This window comes from Sinocyclocheilus anshuiensis, unplaced genomic scaffold, assembly GCF_001515605.1.
Source record: "Sinocyclocheilus anshuiensis isolate Anshui unplaced genomic scaffold, SAMN03320099.WGS_v1.1 scaffold223, whole genome shotgun sequence".
Lineage (NCBI taxonomy): Eukaryota > Metazoa > Chordata > Actinopteri > Cypriniformes > Cyprinidae > Sinocyclocheilus > Sinocyclocheilus anshuiensis.
In genome coordinates, this window is record NW_015548214.1 from 433,030 (window position 1) to 455,326 (window position 22,297).

Consider the following 22,297-nt stretch of genomic DNA (forward strand, 5'->3'; position numbering starts at 1 on the left):
AGCAAACTTTTGAACGGGGTCATTTTTATAAATTCAACTCTTATTTTCTCTTGTGTACATTTGTACATGCGTGTACATTTTTCTAATTCTGCCTTCATATCATTTTTTGTTTCATTTAGTACTGCCCTTCAGAAGCTACAGAAGACTTAGATGTTTCCCAGAAGACAAAATAAGTTCAGTTTACACTGATCTTCAAATTCAAAAAGTTTAATGGCTCTTAAAGCATCATTTTTCCTTCTGGAGCATCAGTGAGGGTTTGAACCTTCTGTAATAGTTGCGTATGAGTCCCTCAGTTGTCCTCAGTGTGAGAAGATGGATCTCAAAATCATACAGTCATTGTTTGAAAAGGGTTAAAATATGCAAAAGATACTGGAAAACCAAATAATTTGTGGGACCTGAAGGATTTTTCAGAAGAACAGCGGCCAGTTGAACTGTTCAGGACAAACAAGGGACTCATGAACAACTATCACAAAAAAAAAGAAGCTGTGGATCATCCCAATAACAACACAGTATTAAGAATCAAGCGTATGTAAACTTTTGAACGGGGTCATTTTTATAAATTCAACTATTTTCTCTTGTGGACTGTATTTAAATTAATTTAAATTAATTTTGGTAAAATAATTAACATTTTGCAGATCCTGCAGATACATGTTTGCATAACCCTTTTTCTCAAAGTTTTACATACCCACACAATCTGTAAGATCTTCACTATCTTAAAAAATATTGAAATAAATTATGAATATAATATAAAATAATATAATATAATTTATTTATTTGTGCCCTGAAAACTATTTTTATTGATATTTAAGTATATTACACAAAGCAAAATAATTGAAATTACATAAACAATCCTGGTCATCCTCATCCTCAGACCATCCAAGATGTAGATGTGTTTGTTTCTTCATCAGAACAGATTTGCAGAAATTTTGCATTACATCACTTCCTCACCAATGGATGCTCTGCAGTGAATGGGTGCCTTCACAATGAAAGTGCAAACAGCTGATAAAAAACATCACAATAATTAATAAGTAATTTATATGTCCCTAGTCCATCAATCAAAGTCGTATGAAGTGAAAAGCTGTGTGTTTTTCAGAAACAAATCCATTGAGACTTTTTTTTTTTTTTACTTTAAACTGTTGCTTCCGGCTAAAATATGAGTTCATAATCCATAATCTTGCTTTCTCAAGTGAAAAAGTCATCTAGTCTGAATCAGGAGAGAAACAAGCAAAAACAGTCCAAAACAGTTCTAAACAAATATGTTAGGGTATTTTGATGTGAAAGGATGAGATGGGCTTTGTCACTGGAGGAAGCATTATTGTGTATTTTGGCCAGAAACAATGGTTTAAAGTTAAAAAGCCTTAATAATGTATACATTTCTTCTAAATATGCAGCTTTTCACTTCACAAGACATTAATTGATGGACTGGAGTCATGTTGTGGATTATTGTGATGTGTTTATCAGCTGTTTGGACTCTCATTCTGACGGCACCCATTCAATTTCAATTTCAATTTAAGAGTGCTTTATTGGCATGACAAAAATTATACATTTGTATTGCCAATTCACTGCAGAGGATCCATTGGTGAGCAAGTGATGTAATGCTAAAATTCTCCAAATCTGTTCCAATGAAGAAACAAACTCATCAACTTCTCGAATGGCCTGAGGGTGAGTACATTTTGATCCAAATTTCATTTTTGGTTGAACTATTCCTTTAAATAAACAAAAAAAAATTAAAATCTTGAAGATTCTACAAGAGGTGTATAAACTTTTCAGCAGAAAAAGTTCTCACAGCCTTCTTCGGTATTCACTTGCAGTTTTCTCTAATTGTAATGAATTTCTAGAAAAACGTCAACTTCTGAATGTTCCAACGATGCAAAAAAGTCCCACAACCACAGAAGTTTTGATTAGAAAGTTTGATAACGAGTTATCAAGATGAAGAACAATTTCTTTGTTAAATACTTGAGTGCTCTTAATGAAACGGAGCTTGATGAGGATTGTAATTTAACACAAAAGGTAATAAATGACCGCTTTAAATCTAAATTATGCTTGAATACCACTCCTTCAGCCATCATCAATTTAGCTTGGGCATTAAGCTCCCAACAACTCTTAATTAGAACAAAGACATTTCTGGGAGATTAACTTTCTCTGAGCCTGCTGGGTCTGCCAAACCCTATTTGTGTCACTGCGAGAGGAAAGATAAAGAGCCCAAAATATACTGATTCTTGTGCTGAGCATTTGTGGTGTGAATTACATACCTGTGTTTGGTTATGATCAGTCTTGTGTCTATGATCATGCAATGAAAAGAGAGTGTTTCATTCTCAAACTGCTAGAGAATGGCATTGCAGCATTTAGGCATTTTAAATCAGTATTAAATATGCATTTTAATAATGTTACATAAACACTCTGAAAAATTATGTCTTGGCACCTTTTCCAGCAAAGAGCTGTCTGATCGATAACTTTTTTTTTTTTTTTTGTATATAGGCTTCCCTATTTGTAGATTAAAAAGGTTCTTAATGTTAGATTATATGTTCTTCAGATCAGTTGGTTTCTGGGTTTTATGAAGTATTGATTTTTCTGAAAAACTGTCAAATAAAAAGTTATTTAATGAACTTTAAAAAGTTCTTCTCTAGCTTCAGACTGTAAAACGGTTTTATCAGAATGAACCTGCACATTTCTAAGTCATTATGTTTCCACATTGAAGTCATGGTGCACACAAGCTGCTCAAGCTAGCAGTTTAATTAAATACATTATCCGAGTGTCTGACATTTTAGAAAGTGCAAACAGTTTTTCTTTTTCTCTGATTGCAGGACACCATATTGGTCATTGTGGCTGTCTTGGTCTTCCTGCTTGGCATCTATGCATTCTTCTACCTCAACCTGAGCACTGAGCTGGATCTGGATGTGGACATGGACTGAAGGACTTTTCTCACAGATGCCATCTCAGAGGATTCTGGGTGGCTGAACCCATGAACCACTCATTGTTTTTGTATTATGCATTTCCTATCTTTGTCCCCGTTTATACCAGCAGAAGCTGAAAGAAGATGAGTCTTAAAGTGCTTAGCAGCATGAAGTTAAAATCTCAGAGATTTTTTTTTCTCAGTGTTTATCCTTGATATCCTTTTTGATTATTAATAAAGCTTCACATGTCCCACAGCTTTGGGATTTGAAAAACCAGCTGGTTTTCCATTGGGATCTTTTAGTTTTAAAGGAATAGATCAAGCAGAAATGAAATTTCTGTCATCTTTAACTCACTCTCATGTCTTTTGAAATGCATTTGGCTCTCTGCATGAAACACAAATGGAGTTATTTATATCACAATTTCTAGGCTGTTGGTTTTTACACAATAAAATACTAGAATTTTACTGAATAACAACTTACATATCAGTGGCAAAGCTATCATATGGCTTCAGGAGACTTGGAAGATACTTTTGTGGTGCTTTTTGGAGTTTGACAACTCCTGGTCCATCTTTGTTTTCACTCAACTTTTTTTGTTTCACAAAAGAAAGTCGTAGAGGTGTGGAATGACATGAAAGTAAGTGAGTAAATGATGACAGAAGTTACATTTTTGGCCGAACTATCCCGTTAATCATTTCCATCTCACTATTGTGTATTAGCACAGATGGATTCATTTTTAACCAAATTGGATGGAATTTTATTACATAATCCTTAGAAGAGAAAAAAATCCCCATCCTGTGGAGATAAAAATTGTAGATATTTTAGATAAATCAGGCAGACAAAAAGGTATAATGCATTCCATACCACAAACACTTCTTACAGATCTAGACATCTCAATGCTGGAGATCAGAGGCAATCTTTGATCTTGTTTGTGTGTGTAATGCTGACATTCTCTGTCTTGTTTCTCGTCATCGTGCAGCTCGTTAGCATATCAAACACCGCAAACTTCGGTTGTTGAAAGCCAAAAGAGCATCAGTGAAGATACCAAGCATTACCACATAGATCTTGATGTGCTCTCCGCTTTTGTATGCGTGTGTGTTTGAGACCTCTAGAGAGACGTATAGAAACAGCACTTGAAGCATTATCAATCAGCGTGAGGTGCTGTTAACGTTTAGCTAGCGTGCATCTTTTGATCTATCTCAGAAGATAAAACACATGGCCCTTCCTTGGTCTCTGACATCCAGTGCTTTCTTTACACACTGCTGGGCCTGTGTGTGTGTGTGTGTGCGTTCGTAGGAGGAAGACAGAGTCGTAGGGTGGAAAATGAAAGGCTGAAGCTGATGACATTCAAAGTTCATTTACATTCTCTTTGTATAGCGCACTGGATCTCGTACAAACGCACAGCAACGACTTATTTCATTCCAGGCTGTGAGAGTTGTTTTATCTTTCCCTGCATGAGGTATATGTGTCTAACTCAGGACAACCTCTTCGCTGCTCAGCCCTTATTTTCCTGGGACGTCTGATTGTTATCATTAATTCAAGGATTGATGCCCTATTGAACAAAACATTTTTGTAGCCTGTCTTTGATTTGGACTCAAGAGCTTTCCAAATTCTTTCATAGTGAGACTGAACTAAACCAAACCAAAACAAAGAGTCTCGTGTTCCTTGTTGACTGTTTTGCTAGTTTTTCTTCTCTTGTTTCTATCATACTTGAGATAAAATAATAAACATTGTCAAAACACATTGATATTGATAAAAGCGTATTGTATTCATTTTCGAAATCGTATAACAATGTTGAGCGTATAAATAGTATCTGTTTCAGTGCCTTGTGGCATTCGACTTGTTAATGTCAAGCAAAAACACACACTACGAGACCGAAGCACATCGTCCTGTGCACATTTAAAGACTCAAACTCTGCTCAGATTCACAGGGTCCCTACGCAGTGTTTACTGCACACTTAGTAGGGAGTTTCTTTAAAGGATGATTATATGCAAATTTAAATAAACATAATTTCTTCTCTAAATATTTTTATTATTGTCATCTCAGCAGTCATTTATCACTAAATTTAGGGGTTTAAAATTAGTATGGCAAATTATACAAAAATAAAATATAATAAATATTGAAGTTTGATATATTTTATCAGTTTAAAAAATAAAATTTAAATATAGATATACAGACAGATAGACAGATTAGAGATAGATAGATAGATGATGGATTCCTCTGAATTTAGTTTTAAATGAATGTTTCAGTGTTTATTATAAGAATAAGTCTGAATTGGTTAGTTTAATAATCTGTTTTTTAAATATTATGTAATGATAATGAAAATGGTAATTACAATGATTGAATCTCATGCACATTTGTTGAATCTTGTACATATTTAACAACTGCATAGAAAGTTGTCTGTTGTTAATTGTGAGGTTAAGTAGAATAATTAAATAAAAAAGTTGGTGTGCAATGACTAATGGGTAAATTTCCCTACTTTTTGTGAAGTGACGCATCAGTGTCCACTTGTTATGAGTGCTGTTTGCATAAATACTTTCTATGATTTCCTAGATTCTCTCACTTGTCAGAACAGTGCACACTGTTTGTTGGCCGGCCATATTTTAAACCAATTTGCACACTAAAATTGTGTCACTGGTGGATGTACACTCGACTACATTCTGGGCCTTTTTGTCACAGATTAGTTGCGAACTTGACTTATAAGGAAGTCCCCTCGTTCCTTCCATCTCATTGTGTCTTGTTAAACTCTTGAGCTGGGTTTTTGTGTTTGTACGTGGCTGTGTGCGGGCAATGTTTGTGTAAGTTAGCAGGTAAGGCTCAGCTGTTGCCATGGTTGCCCTGGCTGTAGAAACCCTCCCGAGAGGCCACATGCTCTGGGGTTAGCGGTGTGAGCGCCCCTCTGCCTCGGTCATTAAGTCAATGGCAGTTAAACTGTAGGAGCCAGGCCTAACCATGCCCAATGCCACCAATGTCAATTATATCCAGTATCACTGTGTTAGTTCATGAACCCCGGGCTACAGCTGGGAGCTGTTCACATTCACACCCCACTACACTCATTAGCAGCAACAGGTGGCCAGTAGTGAGCAAACAGTGGAAGCCGAATGTAGCTCTGGAAAATGGCACTGCATCCGTAATTATCTCTACAGCTATACTGTAGTGGCTGTATGGGTTTATAAATGTGCTGCTATCATCTTTGGTGTCAGTGTTGCATCTTAATATCAAAGCAATATCAGTTTGATGAGCATTCTGGCAAATGGTGCCATCAATGTGTGCAAATGATTCAAAAATACATAGTTTTTTTGTTCATATACAGGTGCATCTCAATAAATTAGAATGTCGTGGAAAACATATATTAAAATGATTGTTAAGATGTTTAATATGTAAATATATTTATGAAATAATATTATTTTCATATTTAAATATTATTATTAAAATAATATTTAAATATAATATTTATAATTTGTGAACATATATTTGTGTAAGCACCAATGTTCAAGAAATCATTGCATTCATTATATATGTCATTTTTAATTTATTTAATATTCATATTTAAAAATATGTCATGTATTTAAATGACTGAAATGTTTAATATATAAACATCCTAATATATTTTTTTATGTTGAATCATACATATTTATTTTTTAATTTTGGATATTTTTTGTATATCTTAATGATATTTTGAATGTTGAGATTATTAATGTGAAAGAATAATATTTTGTTTGTAAATATATGTGTGTGTGTGTGTGTGTGTGTAATTTTTTTTCACATTAATCTCAACATTCAAAATTATATAAATTAAAAAATGAATTATGAATTAATATATATATATATATATTCAACAGGAAAAAAAACAGCATCATGAACCTTGACCATAATAATCTTTAAGTGCTTTATTCTAAGTCTTCCAAAGCTTAGTTTGATAGCATTATTGACGTAAATAATTTGATAGCATTAATGACGTAAAACCGGTTGTGATGCATTTTGAGTTTACATTTGTTATGTAGGAACCAATTTTAGGAATCCTGGACCTGCATAAAAACTGTTGCTATCATGTTATTTTATTTGTTCCATTGTAATATTATTGTAATACTTGTCTCCTTGAGCACTTTCATAGTCTAGCTCTCTCACCTTGGTTCCTTCATCTCGTGGCTGTCTTTGTTGTTACCTTCATTCCTAAGGAGGGACTGCTGGCTGACTGTTCTCATTGATCTATAGTACATTTCCTGCAACATTCGTATCGATTTCTGACACGCTGCCCGTTATAAGATCTTAAAGGGGTCATATGATGCTGCTAAAAAGAACATTATTTTGTGTATTTGGTGTAATGAAATGTTTATGCGGTTTAAGGTTAAAAAAGTCCTTACATGGTTTTCTGTAATGAATGTGCTCTACAAAAGGTTCTACGACCTTGGCTGCCTTGTCATCCTAGAGATCTTAGCCAAATGGAAATGATCAGTTGAATTTTATTTCCATGCCTTTACATGGGAATTAATCAGGTGCTACTGAGGCGGCGTTTACCGTGACCTTAGCAGCGCTGCCAGGAGTTTGCGTTCTGTGGCGCCATAGCTTTGGGTGACAAATGGACTGGTTGCGGTGGCCTGAGATTGTCTCATTAGTCATATGAAGTATGTCAGCTGGAGTAATTACTTCAGCTCAGGTCAACCTCCTGCTTTCTATAGCTGAGAGATCTTCCCACACACGTACATGCATTTCCCTCAGACAAAAAATGCTGTTGGTTCTGTGATGAATCATAATCATGTCCAGAAGTAGTGTGAAATGGAAGTGTTCAGTCTTGCTATACCTGCAGCCAGTCCATCGTCAGCTGCCTCTGATTTTTACTGCATTTCTGCTTGTGCTTTTTGCTGTCAGTAAGTGTTAAGAGTTCAGCCTCTGAAATTAACAGCTCAGACTTGAGCAATGCTGCACTTAAATTGATGATTTATGCAAGTGTCTGCACTGCTTGGCTATAGGAATATTTCTTTATTTCAAAACCTTTACTCCAGACTTATCAGTTGAACGTTAGATGAACTTTCTCATGCTATGTACTATGCTGCATTATATTCTCAATAATTAGCAATAAGCACCATTTTGTGCTCATAATGTCTTAAATTGAAAATTCTGTCATTGTTTCCTCACCCTCATTTTTTGTGAAAGGAGACTTGCATGATGCTCTTTTTAATGCAAGCATACAGTGAGCAGACATGTGTAGTACACTACAAATCTTGCAGAGTACACTGCCTTTCAAAAGTTTGGGATTGGTTAGTTTTTTTTTTAAATGTTTTTGAAAGAAGCCTTTTATGTTGTGATGTTAATTTGTGAATTTATGTGAATATAGTTGATCAAACATTTAGTAAAAACAGTAATATTGTGAAATATTATTATAATCTAAAATAACAATTTTATATATTGATATATTTTAAAATGTAATTTATTCCTGTGATGGCAAAACTGGATTTTCAGTATCATTTCTCCAGTCTTCAGTGTCACATGATCCTTCAGAAATCATTCTAATATGCTGATTTGCTGCTTGAGAAACATTTCATATCTCTCATTTCTTTTCAGGATTCTTGTATGAATAAAAAGTTAAAAATAACAGCATTATTGATAGATAGATAGATAGATAGATAGATAGATAGATAGATTTTATTTAATATACTCTTTCCGTTAAAGACCCATTTAATCACTTGATGAGGGTGTGTCCTCTGGAATTTGGGGGAGGGACATTCCCATTCTAAAGCATTTGATTTGTTAAAAAACTGTGTGGTGCAGGATGAGTCATCAGTGATTTTAATCTCTTTTCCTAGAAGATAACATTGCATACAGTAGCTAAAATGTGCTAAAAGCTCATTTAGCAAAATGTAGGAGTACATTTGTAATAGATGACCTCAAGGCTTAAAGGACTAAAAACCACAAAATGATGATGAAATAATATTGAAAAGACAGGACCATCCAGGACAATGCCATCCACAACCTGTGACACGCAGGGCAACAGAATAAGTATTTTAAGCATTCAGTGCATGTCCACTTTTTTGTATATCTTTTCTAGTCTCAGTGTTTCCTGTGTATTGTGTGTGTGTGTGTGTATGTATGTGAGATTTCAGTATTCAGAGCACTTCCTGGTCTAGCTGCATGCTCCAGTGAAGCACACACTCGTTCTCACTGACTGCGCAGACACCTGCAGCACTGACAGACAGGCGAGAGACTAGAGGAGGGTCACTCTCAGGAGAGGCTCATTTACTCTCTCTCTCTCTCTCTCTCTTCCTCTCTATAGTTTTTCCTCCCTCTTACTATTACCCTCATCTCCCTTCTTCTCTTTTACCCTCCCTTCATATTCCTTTGTGACAGGTGGGTCTGGCAACCCTTATAACACAGCCCCAATATGTGTCAGTAACAGTATCCCACTCAGTCATTAAGGGTGCGCTGGCGGCACCGGAGCGCATGATCCACATCACACACAGCCACTAATCCCACACAGGGAACACCTACCTTCTCATTTCTCTCTGTCTCTCTTACAACATTCTTTTCCCATCTCTATTTTTCTCCACCTGTCCCTCGTTATTTTTGCTTTCTTCTCTCACACGTGCGCTTTTTCCCCCCAAAGAATTATTTTGTGTAATGCTTTCATGCTACCTGCAGCGTATTTGCATTTCAAAGAGTATGTGCATCATATACACAATTAGGGATGATTATACAATTGCATTTCCAGATTTTGCAGCGGTCTGATGCACACTACTATAAAGAGCTTTATATCCATCACTTACAGAGCAAATCAGATCTATATTTGTGCATATTTCAACAATATATTATATTATACATTCACTCTGCAGTAAAAATGTGCTGTTTTCTTGAAGTAACAGTTCAGCCAAGACTGAAAATTTGGTTGTTATTCTTATTTCTAATTATTGTGGGAATTTCATGTCAATACGTTGACGTGAATGCAAGTTAAATGCTAAATTATATAATCTATGCATATTTTTATACTATTATTTTAATTTTGGGGTGAATTAATTTGGGGTTATTTTTATATTAAGAGACATTTCTATTTGACCTACTTTTGTATTTGAGTTGGTTGAGCCATTTTTACATTTGCTAATGTAAGTGTTATTAAAAATTTTTAATGTTAATGTTCTATTAACAAATGATAATAGGTTAATTCAATAATAAATATAATATTTTAACTGGAATAATGCACTTCCAAAAATAATTTTCTTATATTTGTGTCTTATTTTCCAGTAAAAAAGTATCTGTACATCATTTTGGGAGGCACAGCCACATATACAGTAGTTTTTTTTTTTTTTTTGCCATTTCGATAGGAATCTCTGCAAATGGGAATTTCACAATAGGGCAAAAGATATCCCCATACATATTTTATCAAGTTGGTCAACTAGATTTGTCACATTGACTAACTGAAAGCTGTTTAGTTTGACAGTGACGTCTGTGTGAGCAGTACTTCATACATCGCTACACTATTTACACAATAGACAATGGACTTTTTATGCCCATGAAATTTCGCCAACATTTTGTTACCACACCATAAAGTTTTGTGACCGCACTTTAAGACATTATGGACTAGTTTTCAGACAATATAACTTATATCTGAAAATTTAATTAGTTTTTGCTTAAAAAATACAATTAACTCCAGATATATTCTTTGAAAACAAATGCTAATATCTTATGCAACATTTCTTCACAAGTAAATGTATATTCTTTTAAATGTTTTTAACACTACAGTTGAATATATATAAATATTTTTATTTTTGTATTACAAGTTTTCTGAAATGTTATGTTTAAATATGCAAAAGAAGGCACTATCTAATTAAATATGCACTAATTTTCATATCCAGAACATAATTGTGAACACTGGATGAAGCCAGGTTCAAAATTCTTGCTTAATTTTGTTGACATTTTTTGAAAGATTTTAGATATCTCTTTTTATCACTTCTTAAATCAGAAAATACTGTCAACAGCCAGAAAAAAAATCAGCATGTTTTTAGGGAAAAAAAAGGTTGTATAAAACCAGGCGAATTATATGAACAAACCCCTCTGTAAAAACCTTCAGATTATAGATAGGAATAAAACTGTCAAGTTTGGTATATGAGTGCTGCTGAAGTGGAGATATCTGACTCAATACAGGAAAACTAATTTTAAAAATGAATCTACAGATGCAAATAGATAAAGTGCAATAAAATAAACACTCAATTACTAACCCTCTTGTTGTTCCAAACCTGTACGAGTTTCTTTCTTCTGTTGAACATAAAAGAACATATTTTGAAGAATGCTGGTAACCAAACAGTTGACAGTAGCTACTGACTTCCATAGTATAGGGGGAAAAATATTTCTGGGTGAGCTATCCCTTTAAAAGTGTATTTTGGATGTTTTGTTTCCACTTGTGAAAAGCCAAATCTCAAAACTGACCATTGCATGAAAAACAGACAAAACATATAAAAGCTTATGATATAATGTATGTATGAATACAAAGATATATATTTTTTAAATTATTTAAAAAAATTATTTAAAAGTTAAATATTACCTCATGAAGCACATTGACATACTGTATGTTTACAGCGTAGGGCTAGTTGTGATCAGAATGATCTATGGCCTCAGATACAAGAGAACAATGCCTCACCAGACATCAACATTTACAATGATAATTGAAGTAATATTAGATTCGCATATTAGGGCCACTTGGAGGCTGACGTGTTTTTGTAGGGAACAGAATGCAGGGTGATGAGAGAGCAAAGCCACGGCGTGTGTGAGACTGATGTGTATGCATTAGCAGGATTGGCGGCTGTGTGGATTAGAACACCTCTGTGCTTTGTGAGGTGTGTGGTAATGCCAGATTTAAAGGATTTCTGAGCCTATCAAACACACTGATTGGATCCCTAATCCCAGATGTGCTTTTAATATCAGAGCAGAGCAACCCAAATAGAATGTGTAAGGGAGAGGACACAGTGAAATCTGATTCATGTGAATGATGAGTTTGTTTAAGAGTGCTGCTGCATTCATCCAGAACTGGGGAAAGGAAGGTAAACAGAGCTTAAATATTAAGCAGTTTAGAATCCGTTTTTGAAATATGTATCTGTGTGTTTTGGACAGCACATCGCAGGTGTTCAACAGGTGAGCTATGACACTACGTATTGTCTATTTGCATGCTTTCTTTCCCTCTCTCTCCCTCTGTTTGCACTGGCTCATTTTGTTATTCATAGAAACACACCTGGGCTCTGCACACCTGGTACGGCTGGCCATCAGAGCATGGCACATTGCCAGTTCCTGTCCAGACCAGGACACATGTACACACACACACACACACACACACACACACAAAACATCCAGCCCTTCACTTGATAAGCAACAGCCAGCGAGTATCGCAGAATTAAATTGTGCAGAAAATATCCCAGAGCCACCGGTGCAAAGACTGGGGAGAGATAAAGGCTTTCAGGAATGCTTTGATCGCATCTCAGAAGACATAATTCACATTAGACTGTAAAAACTTTACAGAATTATCATTATGAAATTTATATATATATATATATATATATAAACCTGTAGTGATAATATTTTTTATATTTTTTTCTAAAATATCTAAAAATCCTTGAAACAAGATAAATCTACTTGAGAAACAACACTGCATAAGATTAAGATTAAGACTTGTTTTCAGAGAATGCATATTTAATATGAGTGGATTTTGTCTTACTCCAGTGGCACATTTTCACTTGTTTTCAGTGTACATTTACACTCCGTTAAGTAATAAGGTACTCAAAACACAATTCATCGTTATTAATCAGTATGATATTCTTATTATCCAGTACAAATATATCACCATTCTTGAAATAAGATTTAATGTGACTTAATTTAATGTGACTTTAATGTTAGTTTATAGGGAGACTGGTACTAGGGGTCATATGGGTTTTCACAATTTTTATTTTTTTATTAAATGGGATAATGCACGTGAATAAACATCATTGTAAAATACAAATGTAAACATACAGGATTATAGCAACATTGGTAATTGACATCCTTTGTCCATATTTTTTAATCAATTTGCAAATGTAAGAATGCAAATGTAAATGTCTTAAAGGGGTCATATGATGCTGCTAAAAAGAACATTATTTTGTGTATTTGGTGTAATGAAATGTGTTTATGCGGTAAAGTGAAAAAAACACATTATTTTCCACATAATGTACATTATTGTTTCTCCTCTATGCCGAATATTTTTGTGAATGGGAAATTCTGATCAAACTAAAATGTACAACATACTGACAAAAGATCAGTGGGCACTGAGCCCTGCAGAGTTTAGATTCAACCCTAATTAAACACACCTCATCTAACTAATCAAGTTCTTCAGGCTTATTTGAAAACTGTGTGTTGGAGCAGGGTTGGAACAAAACTCTGCAGGGCTCCGGCCCTCCAGGAACTGAGTTTGACACCCCTGTTTTAGAATGAATAATCAGTACTAAAATTACGAAAGGCCTGTAATATCAGTGGCTTCAGTTTAGCAGCAGTGGCAAAAGATGAGCAGAGATGCTGTGAAAGGAGAGAGTGATCAATCTCACTGTGAAACCTACATCCATGTACATACATATACCACTGCATAAACAAGCCCTTTACCCCCCTCCCTCGCTGTTTTTGCCTGAAGCCAGCCATCTTTATTTCACCTGGCTGAGGGTCTCCTGTCTGCAGTGAACAGTGAGGTCTGTGTTGGGCCCCTGGGGAGAGACGGGAAACGAGCTGGGGCCATGAGAACTGCCCTCAGCATGAAAGCAGGGGCACTGCCCCGTAACAAGGACACAGGGTGGAGTATGCAATTAAAGGCGCTAAACACGTCCACCACTGCTCTTCTCTCTCTGAGGTCCACCGCTGTCCCCCAAGGGCAGGAGAGACCAACCGCCACTCTTGCTCACAGATGCCACCGTCCCTCCCTACAACAAGACCAGTGAGGGACCCCAGCATGGCCTGCAGGTCAGTAGGGGTCAACGCGAGAGATATTCTCTCAAAGAATGGCTCAAATTATGAAGGGATGTCTTTCATCCTCTGATTTCTTTGCTTTTTCTTTTCAATGGTCATTCTAATGTTTAGTGCATTGTGATATTATAGTGGGACAGATTGTGAGAGAATGAACACAACAGAGACCATTCATGAGATCCCATGTGAAGCTAACTCAGGTCTGATCAGAGCTGAACAGGAAAACATGAAGACTTTATTCAGTCTGTCCCAGGACTTGCATTATAGTTTTATTTTTGGGATCTGAGGTCACTAGTGAAATTTTTCTTTTTTGCATTTTTATCATTTAATACTTTTTTTCATTGCAAAATATATTATCAGCATAAATATTTGAATGAAATGTTGAACTGAAAAGTGAAGTAACATTTTAGATTTCAGCCCGCAATTTACAGCGTAAGTAAACATAATTTACAGTTTGCATGATCAAGGTGCAATGCAGCTTAAAACAAGCTTATCTTTTTCCAGCTGTTCACAGAAAATAAAATTCAACATAATACAACACTTGTATTTCAGTGGATATACTGTATACAGTATTTGAAGATGACACAATCCTGCACAGCCAATGGTTGTAAAAACCGCAGAGATTTAAATTCCCAAAGAAACGGGGTAACCTTTCACAGGTGAGAATGTGAGAGAGGGGCGGAAACATAGATATGTAAAGATTGTGGCATCTTCGAATATTCATTGACTATTATGGTGAATGATGTCAAGTTGACCCTTATAATATGGCAGACGGCTTACATATAGTGGCCCACAGAAACAATCGCTAATGAGGCATCTACGTATACATATCTATGGGTACAACAATGAGCATGATGTTATTGTTTACATGGTCGTCAAGGATACGCAGAGCGAATGTGGGCAGCCACGCCATCATTTTCAAAAGTCGAAAATGGGTCGAAAATGCCGGGGTAGTGTAAACAACAGGCGTAACCGTTGCAAAAGTTATGCATTTGAAAACGAAAACGCATTAGTGTAAACATAGACTTAAGCACTGCAAACACGGATTTCGGCACACACAGAACTGTTTGCGATTGAACTTGTGTGACATGCATGCTCTCTTTCGTGTCCACCTTCCCAGCACCAACGTGTTACTTAGCTATTAAGATTATCCCCCCAAATTGGGTCAAATCAACCCAGCTTTCTGACCCAACAGTCTCAACCGAATGTTTAGATTGAAACAATTACCCAGCGTTCCCTTTCAAGAGCGGTCACTTCTACATTGCGTCAACTCTGCTGCGGGAGCTCCCCTTCTCAGCAATTCCTGAATTCTTATAGGATAACAGCAGTAAAATAAACTGGCCAATTGTAACGAAGTACGCAAATCACATGCAAATTCATACAGGCTTACTGGCAGTATATAATGCGGTGGAGCAAAAATTGCGTCAGAATCTTCTCCTTCATGCTGCTGCCATCGTCGGAGATGCAACAGAAGAAACAATCTACTCTTCACAGCATCCAATGGTTACTTTATGCAGAATCTGCATGGGCCCTATCAGCCCACCGGACACCCACAAGCACTGCATCGCCTGCCTGGGCCTGGCCCACGCCGAGGCTGACTTTGCAGAAACGGAATGTGTCCACTGCGCGGACCTGCTGGTTGGCCTGACTGGGATGAGGCCCACTGCCGCCTGCTAGCCGCTGGTGGGCCTTCCCCTCCGTCGGGACGAAGAAGATGACTTGTCCTCTGCCAACGCTCCATTCCTCAAACCTTTTTTCCGATGAGAGCTTTTGCTCACCTCCTGCCATCATGGACTTCGTCTCTTTCGACGAGGACCCCATGTCCATCTTGGCTTCAGAGAAGGACTGGGCAGAGTCGGAGCTAGATCGTCCAGACACCGAGGGCCCTGCTAACCTCCATGATGAGCTTGCCAGGGTTTTTGCTAAGGTGGTTAAGGAACTCGACCTTAACTGTGATGCTCCGGAGGAACCTGCCAGGAATAAACTCGACTCCTGGTACTTCCAGTCAGGCCGCTTTGAGGAGGAGGTTACCTTTTTTCCCAGACATCCAAGAACACGTGATGAAGTCGTGGTCTGCACTCCAATCGGTGTGCATCCACGCTACCACGGATATGTGCGCATGCCCCCTGTCGAGGAGACTGTCGCCGTGCACTTATGCCCTTCTTCGGCCACGTTGGGTACGGACCTCAGCCTTCTGTCCAAGCCCTGCAGACTGACTGTCCTCATGGCTCACAAGGCCTACACTTTCGCCAGTGAAGTGGCATCCGCGCTACATGCTATGGCAGTGCTGCAGGTTTTCCAAGCCAAGCTCCTGCAATCCATGGACGGTGGCAGCGTCACCGCGGAATCGATGAAAGACCTGCATGCGGCAACGGACTTCACACTGATGGCAACTAAGTGGCCAATCCATGGGCTTCATAGTGGTCCTTCAGTGGTTTTCCTGCCAGTGCGTTTAGGAGATTCGGCCGCTATGTCAGTTTCTAGACACGTGGAGAGCTATTACAGGCATATCGCGTTGGCTGCTACACATAATACAACATGGGTATTCTCTCCAGTTCAGATGCAGACCGCCCCGCTTCAATGCTGTGGTTCTGTCACTGACATTACCTCAAAATGCCCCTGTTCTGAGACATGAGATTTTCAGTCTGCTTGCGAAATGATCGATAGAACGTGTCCCTCCGAGCGAGCTGCAGAGCGGGCTTTACAGCCGCTATTTTGTGGTGCCCAAGAGTGACTTTACAGCCGCTTTTTTGTGGGGACTCCGTCTGATACTGGACCTGAGACCCATCAACCGAGCGCTTCCGAAGTGCTCGTTCAGGGTGACACCTCTGAAGCAGATCCTGGCACAAATCCGTCCCGGGGATTGCTTTGCATCGATAGATCTGAAGGATGCATACTTCCATATGCAGATTGTGATGCGCCACAGGCACTTTCTGAGATACATGTTCGAGGACACAGCATACCAGTATTCAGCTCTCCCATTCGGGCTGGCTTTAGCCCCGCGCACATTCTCGAAGTACATAGAGGCAGCGCTTTCCCCTCTCAGAGCGAGCGATATGCACATTCTGAATTATCTGGATGATTGGTTGATTTTAGCCCATTCACGAGATGTGCTTATCAGTCATATGGACACACTGCTTCGCCATCTAGAGTCCCTAGTAGTGATGCGCGGATGGCGGTTATATCCGCGGGCGCTGCGGATAATCCGCGGATCTGGTGGGTCGGGTAATAAAAAAATGCATTCTGATTATTTGCGGGTGGATAAAATAAATCATTAATGATGCAAGTATTAACTACATTTTCTAAATTATGAACGTGTTTTAAATAGGCTACAGAAATTGAATAAACTGTAAATTAACATTAAAAGTTAGGCCTATTCAACAAAGCATTATTTAGTCAAGGGCAGTAAGGGATTTTCGCTGTCTTTTGTTGTTTGATTAACATTAATAAAAGATGGCACAGCTTTATTAGGCTGCTGTCACAAGACCTATTTAATGGATCCAATACTGATACTCATGCGTTTTATTTAGCAACTGTTTACATTAACTTAAGACAAAACCGACAGTACTTTCTGAATTTGGTACTCGCAGTACGCGTGTGTTTGGGTGTGACTGTGAGCGCACGCGCCTCTGGAGAGCGCGAGTACCGAATGGCTTAAAAAGATGTGAAAATAATACATTTTTGTGATGATGCAACAATGACCGATTAGGCAATTGACAATTCTGTCAACTGTCCCGTAACGCGAGCTAAAGTCTTCTATCGCAGCGTGCAGCAGCTCTAGATGCGTCGATGTGAAGCGAAAGTCAAAGAGAGAAGACGTGGTACAGCTGAATCACTTACGCTGTTTTCATCTGATGGTTTGTGTGGATTTATTTACTCATCTAACCTACACGCTATATTGAATAAAGGTTTTGCAGTAATTTCCCTCATTTTAAAGTCGAAAGCTGCGGGAATGAGTAATGCGATGTATGCGCAATCCCGCAACGAAATTCAGGATCTGATTAAACATAATTCTATTATACAGAGACTTGTGAAATAGATTTTCATGACTTTTCAAAAACTTTTTGAGTTTATTTATTTTTACAAAACTTTCTAGGCCTGGAAATTGCTGTTCAATGACTTTTCCAGGTTTTTCATGACCGTACGAACCCTAATGTGATGATCGGGTGTGGGTCGGGTGCGGTTATCTAAATCAGACAAAAATACAGGTGCGGGTGGTTGGCGGGTGGATAATTTATTTGAAGCTGCGGATTCGGGTGACGTTTTAGCTCATCCGCGCATCACTAGTCCCTAGGGCTGCATGTGAATGTGCAAAAAGCATGTTCACCCTGAGTCAGTTTATAACATATCTGGGCGTGTAGTTTGACTTGGTGTAGATGCAAGCTCGCCTGTCTCGTGAGCACATAGAGACCATCTCTTCAGCTCTGCGCCACTTCAGTCTGGGCCCATCTGTTCCCCTGAGGGAATTCCAGAGGCTCCTACGACTTATGGCATCGGCGTCATCAGTTTGCCACCTGGGTCTTCTACACATGCAGCCACTGCAGTTGTGGCTGAAAACTCGAGTCCCGTGGAGGGCGTGAACCTCATGTCATATGTGCATCGAGGTCACACACAGCTGTGTCAGTGCTCTGAGATCGTGGCGTAATGCAGAGATGTTCAGCCACAGGGTTCGCTTGGGACTGGTCACTGCAGTCACCTGGATCCAGTACGCATCCAGCCCAGTTGGTGGATCAGCACCTAGAGATGACCTCGACAGCCCTGAATGTCAGCGGAGATCAGGACAACTAGATGAGCCCCAGAGACAGATCCCCAGTGAAGACCTTGTCTCCTAGACGGCCACCGGGGCAAGACCACAGGAACCAGATGAGTCCTCTGCACAATGTGACTTTGCTGCAGCCTGGAATTGAACTGCTGGTTTCGTCTGGCCGGAGGAGAACTGGCCCGCCGACTGAGCCTGGTTTCTCCCAAGGTTTTTTCTTCATTCTGTCACCGATGGAGTTTTGGTTCCTTGCAGCTGTCGCCTCTGGCTTGCTTAGTTGGCGACACTTAATTTCCAGCGATATCGTCAACTTGATTGCACAGATACTATTTAAACTGAACTGAGCTGGATGATGACATCACTGAATTCAATGATGAACTGCCTTTAACTGAAAATTGAGTGTTTACTATTGCCATTTTGCATTATTGACACACTATTTTCATATTTAATGCTGTAAAGTTGCTTTGACAAAATCTGTATCATTAAAAGCGTTATATAAATAAAGGTGACTAGACTTGAGTTGACTGGTAACAGTACACACTGTGGTTACGACAGATGCGTCGACCTCGGTCTGGGCGAACATGCTTTCGAGGAACGGAATTCCTCACGGGGAGTGGAGGCTTCCATCTTGGCTCGATTCGGGCGATTTAGGACCGCTTCAGGAGGATGGAGGTGGATCTGTTCGTGATGAGTGAGAATATGCACTGCCCACAGTTTTCTTCTCGCTGACTCACGCTCAGTTTTCTTCTCGCTGATGGGAGACGCTCTGACATCGGCGCAATATGGCACCCCAGCCCGGAGTTGTGGAGCCTTCATATGTGGCTGCTTCAGGGGTCTTTTAAACTAGCAAAAGTGGATTCGGACACGCCTTAAGCGCAATTGCACCATGAACATTTAGTTTAAAAAGATATTTTAATGTAAGCAGGTTTTGAACTTGTTTAAAACCAACATACATAATCACTGCAAGAGAGAAAAATGCATTTGTGTAATTGAACTTTTGCATCAGAACCTTATAGTCTACTTACTGGCATATACTGTAGCACATATGACAACAATAGCTCCAGTCTCCCTTACAAGAAGACTGCATCAAGACTGTTTCTCTCTCTCTTTCATTATTTACACTGAGGAACGCAGATCATGAGAAAATGGCCAACTGTTGACGTGTTTTCTCCTTTTCCAGCAGGGTCCGTGTCCCTCAGGTGTGTGTCTTGACATGGTTCTCCTGAGGGAGGCTGAGCTGGTTGTCCGGTTGAGTAATTACAGTGTGTTTTCTGGTACAAGCTGAAGAGTAGAGATGGGGAAGCTGCACACATAATATGTTTTGACAGCTGCGGCAGCCATTGTGTGGCCAAAGCGAGCACCTATCAGTGCCAAACCCCTACTTAATGATGGGAATGAGAATGGCACACCTGTGGCCCTAATCATAGTCTCATGACCAGACCGGACCAATGACGCTGGCGCAATGTAGCCCCAACACTGGCACACATGGCTCCTCATGGGCCATTCAGCTCGCTACATTTAGATTTAAATGAGCAGCAATGATATCTGGAGAAAGCAAGAGATAATCAGCTCTGTTATGTTTATTATCAGAATTATTATGATCCGTGTTGATTTGTTTATGGCTGAGATGGGATGAAATATTATTAACTTGGGTCACGTGGAACAAACTGAATGTAGACTGCAACTAAAATGAAATTTGCAAAAGTAAACAGTCAAAATTAAAAGTTTGAATAGGTGTTTAACGCTTATTGTTTGTGTTTAGAAAATGAGATACAAGTCAATTTTTTTATGTGGTTAATAAATATAGCTTAAAGGGATAGTTCAGCTAAAAAATGATGTTGTTCCAAACCAGTATGAGTTTCTTTCTTCTGTAAAACAAAAAGATGATATTTTGAAGAACGGTTTTGTCTTTAAAATGTCTAAAAATACATTGGACCCCACTGACTTTCATTGTTTGGACAAAAAAGCACTGATACCTCTTTAAAAGTATCTTATTTTGTGTTCCACAGAAGACATAAGGCCATGAAGTAAATAATGTCAGTATTTTCATTTTTGGGTGAACTATCCCTTTTAACCTTCAATATTTCTTGAACATTTCATATTTTTGCTTGTGCCCCTAAAGTGTGAGAGTGTGAGAAGCTCTGTCTCTTGCCTCGCCACCTGTAAGCCATTAGAACAGAAGCTTGTGGTTAGAGCGCTGCGGGTGGTACTTGCACCTCGTGGGTCTTATGGGAGTCTGGAGGTACCCAAGCGAAAGTATCCTTCCTCTGCTCCCCAGAGACAGGCCGCATTTGGAAGAGACAGATCACAGGCCTTTACACACACTGGTACCGACTCGCATCTCTGCATATTTGCCCCCTGAGTCACCCACCGGCAGGTCATGAGGTCAAATCCCTCCTTGTCTACGCATCATACACTCACTCAACACACACCCTCCTGTGCTTTCCTTCTACTGTACTTACAGTAAAAACTAGAGAACTTTAAAATATGTGGTAAATAACTTCCATATTTTTTTTCTAATTCATTAAGACAAGTCATGGTAATTAATCAATATTATTATAAAATATTACTTAGATGACATTTGTTAAAATATACTTTTACATTTTGTTTGCTATGAACATTATGACTATAGCTTGTAGTCAATATAATGTAATATAATATACAAATATTTGCAGTATTCATATCGTATATGTATGTGTGTGATTTTATTAATTTTATTGGATTCCTTTATTTTATAAATGTTTTACACGTTTTACCCGTATTTTGAATTAAGTATTGCATTGTGTTGTTTTTTAAGGTTGAACGTTATGTCAGTAAACTTAAAGGATAATGTCCTTGCAGAAAATTACCAGCACCTTTTTCACTTGTTTACTGATTTTTTTTCTTTCCTTTAATCTCTATTGTTTGTCAGGGGAAATTATTTGGGAGCCCTGAGAAACAAACATCTAAACAGACATAATTATCCATTTTACAAATGTACATTAGCATCTCCGACCCAAACTTCAACAACTTTATTATAATTTTTTTGATAACTGCATTTCAGATTTTATTTATTTATTTATTTAAAATAATAGTAAACCAATATTAATAGATAGCTTGAAAACCTTTTAATTAATAAAGCTGTACATTATTTGGAGGCAAATGCATCTTCAAAAGCAGTATCATGAAACATCACACGATTCTGTAAATGTTTGTTTTAGCTACAACAAATGCTGTGAACTGGCTGACACTTACGGCCAGCTGATTCCTGAAGATGAGAGTTCACCTGAATACAGTTAGATAGATCAATCTGTCACATAAACAGACGCTCCCGTCTCATCATCAGAGCATCATATGAAAGATCTCCACTATGACCACCACTATGATCAAAGCCCCACTGGAGCCACTTCCATCCTCATCCCTTCTCCCTCACTGCATTTTCATCACCAATGCACCTGCTTCATATGCAACGTTTGCCGAATTTGTTTCTGTCATGTTGCATTTATTTCCATTTAAACATCTCCAGACCTCTTTGTTAAAACAGAAATGGAGAGGAGAAAGAAGAAGGAAAATAAAATCTATATTTACCCAATTGAAACTGCATAGCAATTCCATTTGAATGGGGGCCACAAATTTTCTTTGCATCATTGATGTTCTATTCATCTCAGTTAATGTTGTTACTTTGAGAGGCAGAATTGCCTCTCTC

The 22,297-nt window shown here is 38.3% G+C and overlaps 1 protein-coding gene across 1 annotated transcript in view; it reads left to right on the forward strand.

The window, feature by feature from the left end:
• Positions 1–4,974, forward strand: part of LOC107653843 (triple QxxK/R motif-containing protein) — a 24,909-nt gene extending 19,935 nt beyond the window's left edge. Inside the window, exon 4 of the mRNA XM_016440691.1 lies at positions 2,805–4,974. Coding sequence (XP_016296177.1) covers positions 2,805–2,912 — 108 coding nt within the window. The 3' untranslated portion in view covers positions 2,913–4,974. The remainder of the gene's footprint in view (positions 1–2,804) is intronic.
• Positions 4,975–22,297: the final 17,323 nt, after the last annotated feature.